Genomic DNA, 11,534 nt, shown 5'->3' on the forward strand with positions numbered 1-11,534 from the left:
GAATAAGCTGAGTGAAAAGGATTAGTGAAAGCAATACTGTTTTTTCTTTTCCTATATGAGATAATGAGTTATTGTATTCTGGTGTATACTCCAGGCACAGGAAAATCCTTGCGGTTGCTGGTCTAAGCATGGCGTCTGTTGTGTACAACTCAGGAAGACTTTTCCTATTTAACAATTGCTGTGCAATTATGGAAAACCTGTTCTTACCATGTTATGTGAGTGGGCTCTGCAATATGTGTTTTATGTATTTTAGGGGAAGTACAGTGCACTTTTCAGGGCTAGATTTATACATTTTTCTCCCCTAGGCCAACTAGCTTGTGCTGCCCCCTTTACCCCAGTTAATAACAGCCTTTGACACTGACACCATGGAAGCTTTTCCACATTAACAAAAGAGAGCGAGAGGGGAGAGAAAGTGAGGAGATAGAGGAAATGGGGGAGAAAGACACAGGGAGAGGAGGAGATAAAGGAGGGAGGAAGAGGGGAACGAGAGACCGGGAGAGAGGATGGAAAAGGGATAATAAGAGAGAGGGATGAAAGAGGGAGCCGGAAAAGAGAGAAAGAGAGAGATGAGAGGGAGAAGGGAGAGACAACAGGAAAGACAGAGGAAAGAGAAATGAAGAGGATAGGGATGAGGAGAGAGAGAGGAAGGGACAAAGAAAAAAGGGAGAGAGAGGAAAGATAGAGGTGGGGAAGCGAGAGAAGGATAGATGAGAGAGAGGTTGAGGAGAAAAAGAGAGGGGGACAGTGGGAAGAGAGAGAGGGGGCAGAGGTGAAAGAGAGGGAGGATAAGGGAGAGTGGATAGAGAATAGAGAGAAGGGAGAGAGAGAATGAACACATTGTATGTGACCTCAATATAATCACTTTGCGTACACACGTCAGATATTTATCGCCCGATAATAGGCATCGGCCAGATATCGGGCGAAAATCTGGCGTGTGTACAGTAGGTGTCGTCCATCGTCCGAACGACCGTCCTGGCGGATCCACGGACGATAAACGACGACCGATCCTAATGAAAGAGAAGGGGGAGAGCGTGCAGCAGGGTGCCGCTCCGTCGCTCTCCCCCTCCCCTCTCCATAGAGCAGAACGGTGCTGTATGTACAGCACCGTTCATGCATCGTGTAGTCCCTTGCACAAAAATTGCACGTGTGTACGCAGCTTAACTTTTACTTTGTGCTTCCTGTTATTGTAAAACTGATCTGCCAGCTGCAGCTTCCGGTTCTACATAGGGATGTTGTAATATCACCCCCTGATAGGTATGACACCCTAGGCCATGGCCTAGGTGGCCTTTTGAGAAATATGGCCCTTACACTTAGTATATATTTCAGGTTAGATTTGCTTGTGTTTATTGCAAAGTAATTTTGATAAATTTGCATTTCTATATTTTTTTGTGAATAAATAAAAAAAAGATTTGTAGACAAACCAGCAGAGGGAGCTATATATGGTCAGGTGCAAAAAAACTACGTTGGGATCAGTCTAGGTTATCTATTTAGATCAGAACACATCAACTACATAGTTAGGACATTGTTTAAATGAGTTGGCTGACACAGTCAGTTATAAGAAGTAAAATTAACGTTCAGTGATTGTACAGCACCATAAAGCTGGAAGCAAATCTGCATACATATTGAACCACTATGGCTGCAAATATTATTACACATATATTATTACAAACTGAATTTAGAAAAAAGATAATAATAAAATGTATTGATTGTAACTGTTTAAAAATAATTGAAAAGACTACACATGACTGTTTCTAGAAATTCTCACTGGTCTAGTGCTTAAACTCAATAGCCCAAAGGAGAGAAAGGTAAAAGGGGTACACTCATACCGATCCAGGGGAAAATTGGTAGGTTAGTAGTACCACATTTTTTTCCTAATTCACCTGGGCAAATGTTTCTTTAACCATAAAGCTCTGTATAACTTTTGAACCATGGATATGGGCTTTCTGAATAAGCAGCCTGCTACTATAAAAGTGAGGCTTACAGCAGCCACAGCATCAGAATATTAAAGCCTCCTAAGGCTATGTACACACATCAGATGAATATTACCCAGGACAAATGGTCTTGCTATTCTCATGTGAGAATACGAAATGTGTACAGTGATTGCCCAACATTGTTCGTGTATCCATTACGATTCACAGAGGACAGCACAGCAGGGCGCCACTCAGTCATCCTTCTCCTTTCCTCTATAGAACTAAATTTAATGTAACTAAAACTTATTTTGCATTTTTTTATTAGTAGTGGAGTCAGTCTCTGTTAGAAACACCATTTTTTTCCCTCTTTTTTTTTAAAAATGTGCACAAGAAAAGAGCTAATCATAGAAAAATCCTGAATTTGCGATGTAGGTGTGGGACTGTTTAGCTACAATAATAAAGACACAATCTGATAAGTCAATAGTAGTTTTAAAATCTCTTGGGAAATGAGTTTATTTACCTGTAATTTTAGATTACAACTTTAATACCACAGTAAGCACTGACTTATTACAGTGGCTTCATCCAATCAGCTAATGTTCAGTATCAGACCCAATGACTGTGGTATTTTATGATCCACCTAATATGACAGCTGTATTTCTCTTGGGAAATCATAGGTCATTGTCTGCAATGTTATTGTTTGCTAGTCACATGTTTAGCGACCCATACAATAGTCAACAATCTCATGTTTGTTGTTGGATTTAGTGAGTTAGGTTATCAGCATATCCATCAATTTCCGTAATGCACTGTACAGAACTGCTCTAAGCCTTGTTGTCAAGGGACATGTTGTACCCTCGGAGCCTGGTAGCACAAATATTACATTATTATGATTGTTCATATGGTGAAATAGAGACAGATACTCCTAATAGTTCCTTCATTATAGCTAATAATTTAACCAAATATTTAGTCATTAAGCTACGGTTGGTGCTTTCTGTAGATGGCTATGTAAAGCAGTATTTCCTGAAATAAATTTTAGGTCTCCAGGGAACCCCTACTATAATTAACATATCCACAGTTCACAGTACAGTAGTGGCCAGTGAGAAGAATATCGCCCTTACAGAAATAGCCAAAAATATCACTGGTGTCATTAAACTCACCTGAGAGGCAAACATTGATCATTGCTCAAGGAACCTCTAGCAAACACTGATATAAAGGATAAGTTCATTTTAGTTTTATTTGAATTCTGGTTGGCTGAATAACCCATCTGGTTATAATCTGTCTCTGTGACTCTGATGGACCCTTCAGGAAAATGTTTTGAGTTGTTTTAGTCAGACTGGAGAAGGGATAAAACTGGGTTTTATTTTTATTATTTGTCTTCTGTGTACTGTTGGTACAATTTCTCCTTGCTTCCTGTCCACAAGATGCAAACAAAAGGAAAAAGAGTACTTTCGTTACACAAATGTCCCCAGATCAAGCGTCCCCTATTAGAATTTTCCCTATCTCTTGTTTAGGGGACAATCTTGGAATTTTCCTCACTTTTGGTTTTGGTGATAATGTTCACCTTTACAAGTAGAGGAGTAAACTCACCAATGGGGACACAGACAGCAATAATAGTTCACAAACCCTCCAACCCTTTCCCTTTTCTGTCCATTAAAAGTATTAGTAAATTCTTAAAAAAGCAAGTAAAACTATCAAAATGTCACTTGTAGGTACTAAATATTATGTATATCATCTAAATGTTGTCATTTGTAATAAAATTGCACTTAAGATTTTACTAATTTGTCCTATAATCTATTTTCCCTGCTGGTATGTCATAGTGCAGTGGTTCTCAACAAGGGTTCCTTCAGAGATTTCTAGAGGTTCCTTGATCAATGAGCAGTTTCTGCCTCACAGGTCTATTTAGGTGATACCAATGATCTATTGGCTACCTGTAATGATGACATTCTTCCCACTGGACAGCAATGTAAGAGGCCATTGAGAACCACACTACTGTACTGTAATGTACTGTGTGTTGATTTAGTATTTATGGCAGGGGTTTCCTAAAACATAAACGTTATTTCAGGGATCCCTCATGTTAAAAAGCTCAAGAAAGGTTGTCATAGAGCATCTATTTTTTGGAGGATCCACAGTGCTCCTGATCTTGGCCAAAAGGCCAAGAAGCAATCATAAAGCATCTATGGGCCCACAAGTGCTTGTGTATATGCTGCAATCTCAAAAAAATGGTTTCACTACGTGGTGCTGTGTTTGCTTAAATTTACAGTGAACACAAGAATTATTAGTTGTGAATAAAGTTAATATCATCAACAAGCTATTAAACCAATGTATTTGGCCAGGTCTACTTGAGACCCTTTTTAGTACAAAACGGTGGTACATTCATCTCATTCATCCCATCTAAGTTCTCACATAATAATAAAAAAGGACTTTTGTTGCACAAATCATTATGCAAATTGTAATTAAATATACACCTGTACGTGCAATTATTATTATATAGCTATTGAAACAATTCTTCTCTACATGTAAGTGTATACTGCGAACAGGCTGTGTGTAACAATTTGGTCCTGTCAGAATTATTTGTTTATCTCTGTTCTGTACAGCTCTTGAATTGCTCTGTCCCCTTGCACAATTTAAAACTTCATTTTTCATTTCATTTTTAAACTTTCATTCTATCCACTGCTTTTTATCTATTTAATTCTATATTTGTACATTATGTGTGATCATTTTCAATTTCCAGCTGAAATAAATTAGAATGTGTTTTCCATATAGCATGTAAGTTATTAGATTGGATTCCTGTAAAATCAGAACAGCTTTGTTATCTAGGAATATCACTTAATTGTTCAGTGCATGCTTCATAGTTTCTGTGAAACCCTTTGTACAGTAATGACAAGCAGTGGAAAGCTTCTGCTATGCTCTATAGAATACAATGCCTGCTATTTCAAAAGACACAAATGACACCAGGCCACTCTAATTACTGAAATAGTAGTCGAGTTGTAATTAGTAGAAAGTTCACACAAGTTATGTTCCACTGCTGTCTAAAGTATAAAGTTTTATTTATTATGTATATTACTTTACTTTTACTTTATGATGTAAATACGTATAAGGACATTCTCATTGGAAATGTTTCTTTCAAGTTCACAATAGAATACAACACAATAGGCCTGATTTATCAAAGCTCTCCAAGATTGGGGAAGATAGACTATCATAAGAGAACCTGGGCTGAAAACATTTTGTCAAAATTGTCAAATCATTTTAAGAAATCCATTCCATGATTGCTGGGTCCCCCATTATAGTATATCGTCCCAAGTCTTGGAAAGCTTTAATAAATCAGACCCAATACTATATAAATTAGTAGTCTAGTTATGAAGGACTGAAATGGCCAATTTGTGTGTTTTTCACTCATTTTGGTATCCTTAGAAAGCCTGTGTTAACTTTAATTTGACTTTAAGTTCTATTTTCTTTTATTTACTTGTCTTAAATGCAACCAATTTTGGTAATTTTTGCAATGTTGTAATTTGTTGCAATAATAAATTGCTAAATTTGGAATCTCAAAAAAAATAAATAAATAATGTAATGAGGATTTTTAAAACTTAGTACTTGCATTTGGTTTATAAAATGTTTTATAGCTTTTCAGTTTGCTGCTTTTAAAATATATCAAACAATAACAAAAGATCAAACAAAAAAAAAAAAACAGACGAAAGTCTGTTTTCAGTTTATTCATGGCCTGGGCCATGTTTTATTTATAAAACATTCACTGCAGTTAAATCAATGACAACCGCATATACCAAAAAAATGCTATTAAAATAATCTTGGTTTGTACTGGTCACACCAGTATATAGTGTCCTCATTTAACGTGTATAGCAAAGTCTTGCCATTGGAAACATGAGACACATGTTTGTTACACACTTTGAATGAGGATGCAGCACCATCTATTGATGGTTAACACTAATACACAAAAAGAAAAAAAACATTTAGAAGTGATTCATCATAACCAACCCAAAGTACCAAGTACAAAATACTTTAACCTGTAAAAAGGGAATATATATATATTTAGCCCATGTGGTTTTTAACTTTCCCCTTTAAAATAAATGCCTTAAAAATAACACACCATTTATGTATTTATTCACATTCATTTTAATTATAATTATTTTTGAATGTTAACAGTGACAGCTGCATTTATGTGCCCTAAGTTTATACTTGAGTCAAAGCATTTTCCTGTATTTTCATGTAAAAATGAGTACCTCAGTTTATATTTGGATCAATTTATACTTGAGTGTATACAGCAAAAAAACACTCCAAAATATCCAGATGTGCAGTGCATGTTTAGTGAATATTACAATTACTGCTTTATAAATATAATAGTACATATTTTATTTCATGTAAACAAACAGCAACTTTTTGTATTTGTATTCTCTTTCAGGTTGTTCATATTGACTTATCGCATACAAGGACTTCTAAAACATTTGACAGCAATGAAGTGACTGAAACATGTGGACAAGTCATGTTATTATAGATGGTAGATATTAGTCTCATGGATAGGGAATAACAAGAAAGGACTGATAAGTATGTTATGTTATATTATATCATGCATTGCTTTATAGCACCAAGAACCCATCAACACATTCTTTATAAAGGTGGATGTTAACACTATCTGCATGGAGTTTGCAGGTTCACCCTGTGTGGGTTTCCTCCAGGTACTCCGGTTTCCTCCCACATTCCAAAAACATGCAGTTAGGTTAATTGGCTTCTACCAAAAAAATTAACCTTAGACTGCGTTAAATACATATGAATATCGTAGGGACATTAGCGAGCCCCTTTGAGACATGACATGACTATGAATTTGTACAGCACTGCGTAATATGTAGGCGCTATATAAATACTAGATAATAATATATAATAACTGCCACTAACCTTTTCCAACACAGAGTTGCTGGAGTATTGGTGTTAAAAAACAATGTAGGCTGAAAACATTTAACCTTTCCATAACATTGGACCCTTACCCTCAAAAAGCTCAACTCTGTGGCCCAACTCTGAAAACCTAGAAATCTGATTAAAATGTTGTTAAAACAGACGGTTTACACTTTTCTAAGTAAAATTAATTTAATGTGTAAATCCTTGGTAAAAGTTGTTTGAATCTTGTGTAAAAACAATTATAAATAGGCCCCTAGCCCTTATCCTAAACCTAATACCAATCTATCATCATATTATAGATGTCGTTTGGCAACACTGAATCTGCTCACGTCCCATTCAAGATGGTGCCACAAAGCAGAAGTCAAGAACAAGGTTACGTATACGAAAAATTAATTTTTTAACACAAAACAATTGTCATGCCAATGCAAATATTGAATTTCTGCAACCATTGATTTGCAGGTGACTGGTAATACCTGACAATATCAATTGTTTAAGCCTACATTGTGGTATTATCACTAGAAATACTTGGATTAATCACCAAGTGCACTTGGCAGACACCCTTCTCTTTTTGTAATACCCATTTATATCTTAGATTGAACACAAGGCTGACAGTTTTCTGTTTTCAGCTTGGCTTGTTCACTTTGCTAGCAAATATCAAATAGTGTATGGAAAGACCCAGGCTGGGTAAATTCCAAGCAACACAACCACAAGCCGTACTACCAGCTCAATATCCAAAAAGTAGTGAACATACTCTATACATGTTCCTGAAAACTTTACCTGACATGTAGCACAGTTTTTCACAACTCAAATAAATTCTATCCTTATTTATTTATTTTTTTAGATCCATATAAGAAAGTTATCTGCTATTGTGTACCTATATAGAAAAGTGCTATGTTAATGATAAGCGTAATCTATTACAACCAGGCAGCAGTACTGCAGCTGTTCTTATATCCAACTTTCCAGGCCAATAGGTTTCCAATTTTCTATATGAAACAAAAGGGAATTCACATAATCTTTCTGCAACTTCTTTTTGAATTTCACATAACATTCTCAGGGTCAGCTGATATCTTCCTTTCTTCTCTTTTATATTGAGATCCTTCATCTCGAAATACAGCCTGTAGAATAGCTAAAAGTGTTATTTTTCCACCGTGGCTGCCTTTGCGACCAACAAGATAGTATACAAAAGGATTTATGGCACTGTTGGCAGAGCAGAACAGAGAAAATAAATCCATAATGGGGAAAGGTGGCATCATGTGGTGTTTGTACCATGTTAGTAATAAGATTCTCATGGGCATTCCAAATACAAGAAAGAAGACAACTGTCACTGTGATGACCACAAATAACTTCCTTGGTTGCCGTTGCTGAGAACTTTTCCATACTTTAATAAGCAGAATCAAGCTTGATACTGTCATGGATGGAATAAAGATCATGAAACTAAAGCAACAGATAATTATAAAGACAACTTTACATTCCTTACCAGATCCTCCAGCTATACCTGTTCTGTTGTATGTGACATTGTAACAGAAAGTTACTTCAAGAGCACTAAGTAGACAAGAAGTGATCCATACGATGGTGCACACTCCAGATGATAGATGTTTTGGCCTGTTGCAGTGATACCATATAGGAAACAAGACAGACAGACATCTTTCAATACTGATAGTTGTAAGAAGGCATAAGCTGGTATTGTATCCAAATATGCATGCTAGGGTGAGCATATCAACTACATTAATAAAATGGGCATCTTCATAATGAGCTTCTAACCCTGGTGCCAGGGTGAAAACCATAGAAACAAAAGTCAGCACAACAACAAAAAGGAGGAAGGCGGCATCAGCCAAGGCAAGGTTAAAGATATAGACTGTGGAAGTATTCCTTTTTATCTTGAAAGAGAGATACCACACAACTAAGCTGTTTCCACAAATACCAATTATTGATATTATGATAGTTATGGGTGAGATTACCATATTAAACACTGGTTTAAACAGCATAGTATGATTATTCCAGTACATTGTCTCTGTCATGGTAGGTTGGTTGGTCATGTTTTCTAAAGCCATGGAAATGAACAGCAAAAACTTAATATAAATGGCTTGTTAAAAAGCTCCGTAACAGTGGTATTGCTAATGATTCCATATGCAGGGCACCAACATCCTGCACATGATGATGCACTTTATTTGTTTAACCATACATGAAATCCAGAAGGAAAGCCTTATCCAGATACAGATAGCTGGCATTAGTGGTGGTAGAATATATTCTTCCGTGGTCAGTCTCAGCATTGTTTTTCATAAGCTGTGGAAAAAGAGAAAACCATAGTGAAACCAAAAAAAAGTGTAAGCAGTTAACTAAAAATACAATATTCATGTAATGTGTTTTATATATTAAAAATCAGTGATTACAAGGAACAAAAAGAACAGAAAGAGATGGGAGATTTCTGGAGTCCAGCAGGCAGGGCTGAAAACCAAAATCGGGATTTCAGTGCAGCAAAAGCTTTTTGTTGTTAACCTGATTGGAAAGTTAGGAGCATGTTGGATTTTTAAAATATCAACAAGTATTTAATTGTACATGTAGCATTTTTAAAACATGGGCAAATGTCTTGAAGTGACATACTTTGTGTTTTTGCCCTGACATACACCATAATGAAAAGGTAATAGGTAGTATTTACTAAATATTCAGTAGAATTACTATTCAGTTGATTCTGTGTTTTGCTTTCAAATGCTGTTATACTTCATAACTTGTGCTTACAATAGGAAACTTGCTTTTTGTGAGCATAAAGACACATTTTCTTACAAAATGTAAGCTGTTAGGCCCTATTCCAGCAACAGTACTCACCCATTTGTTTTATTATTCTATTGCAAAAAAAACTTCTGTTAAAGAGCTGTGTGACTGTACTACAGTGTTCTAATTATAAATGTATTTTATTGATTAAACTTTTAAAATTATAATTAATATTAATAAATTGTTATTACACAGTATTTTATATAGCGCCGACATATTACGCAGCGCTGTGCAAAGTCAATATCATGTCATGTCACTAACTGTCCCTTTAAAGGGGCTCACAATCTAATGTCCCCACCATAGTCATATGTCTTTATTACAGCCTGAGATCAATTTTGGGGGGAAGCCAATTAACCTAACTGCACACATACTCATAAGCCTCACCGAAGCCTAGTGGCATGTCTTGGAACTGCATCTGTCTTTGGCTTGACAGATATAGTTGTCATAGAAAACCTGCTTGTAACACTTTTTACATGAGTAGATGTCTGTGAAGGTTCTTTTCATTTACCAGGTCATTGTATAACTAGTAGAAATTAGTCACATTCAGCCGGACTTGTTTTTGTAATGTTGAACTTTACCAAGCTGCACCAACTTTTTACTTAAATGTATCCCTCAATAGCCACAAATGCTATTAACCACCTAGCCGTTAAGCCCGACCTTCGTTCGGGCAAAATAAAACGGCTAGGATGGTTAACCCCGAGATTTTTCCCATCCATACTTACCTGGTCCCCCTGTGCTCATCCAGCGTCGTTTTCGTATTCCAGCGTCGTCCTCCGTCCAGCGTCGTCCGTCGATCTCCCTCTCCAGCATCAGGTGCCAGCGGGACCAGTAAGATGCCGGCTGCCGGAACACAAGATGCCAGCCGGCATCTTACCTGGTCCCGCTGATCATCCCACATCCTTCTCGTTCCAGCGCCGGATGATCTCTGAAGGAAGAAGCCGTCCGGCGGAGAAAAAAAAAAACGGGCGGCTCCTCCCTGCGTGCGTGATGACGTCGGCGCGTGTGCGGGAAATTCAAATAGAAACTCATTCATTCATTTTGTATTGGATTGAATACAAACTCCTGTATTCAATCCAATACAAAATAATTCAAATAAATACAAAGTGTGTAATTGGTAAATTCAAACTGTCATTTTGTATTGGATTGAATATAAACTCCTGTATCCAATCCAATACAAAAAATGGAAAAAAAAATAAAATAAAAGTAAATAACTTGGAAATTCAAATTTATATTTTGTATTTGATTGGATACAAACTTGCGTATCCAATCCAATACAAAATAATATAAAATTAATACAAAGTACATAACTGGTAAATTCAAACGCTCATTTTGTATTGGATTGAATACAAACTCCTGTATCCAATCCAATACAAAAAAATAAATAAAATAAAAGTAAATAACTTGGAAATTCAAATTCTTATTTTGTATTAGATTGGATACAAACTCCTGTATCCAATCAATACAAAATAATTCAAAACAAACCCCAATAAATACAGAATCAAAGTTTTAAAAATTGCCACTTATTCCCTGGATGGCTAGTGTGTAACACTGTGTCTTATCTTACCTTTGCTGATCTTCGCCTAATTTTGACCATTTGCTGCCTGCTTTGACCTCTGCCTGGACTCCGACATCTCTGCCTGCCGCCTGCCCTGACCTCTGCCTGGACTCTGACATCTCCGCCTGCTTTGACCTCTGCTTGGACTCTGACATCTCTGCTTGGACCTGGACATCACCGCCTGCCTGACCCCCCCTGCCATGGCTTCAAGCTTTGTTTATGTAGTCATGTTTAAGCTGATTTTTGTGTTTTTCCTTTAATTTTATTAAAAGTAATTTTTTTTTTTAAATGATTGTGTGTTTCAAACATTTTTTATATTCATAATATCTACTAGAACCCCTGTTCGGACATATTTCTGTAAGTTACAGGTCTACAATTTAAAAAAAAATTTCATGAAA

The 11,534-nt window shown here is 36.4% G+C and overlaps 1 protein-coding gene across 1 annotated transcript; it reads right to left on the minus strand.

The window, feature by feature from the left end:
- Positions 1-6,086: 6,086 nt before the first annotated feature.
- Positions 6,087-9,089, minus strand: LOC140322170 (proto-oncogene Mas-like). The gene has a single exon (XM_072398779.1). It carries the CDS (start codon positions 8,861-8,863, stop codon positions 7,850-7,852), a length of 1,014 nt encoding a protein of 337 aa, XP_072254880.1. The 5' UTR covers positions 8,864-9,089; the 3' UTR covers positions 6,087-7,849.
- Between the last annotated feature and the right edge of the window lie 2,445 nt (positions 9,090-11,534).

Source organism: Pyxicephalus adspersus, chromosome 2, assembly GCF_032062135.1.
Source record: "Pyxicephalus adspersus chromosome 2, UCB_Pads_2.0, whole genome shotgun sequence".
Classification (NCBI taxonomy): Eukaryota; Metazoa; Chordata; class Amphibia; order Anura; family Pyxicephalidae; genus Pyxicephalus; species Pyxicephalus adspersus.

Coding starts and splice junctions, on each gene's coding strand:
- LOC140322170 (XM_072398779.1), bottom strand. CDS start 8,863: ATGGCTTTAGAAAACATGACCAACCAACCTACCATGACAGAGACAATG.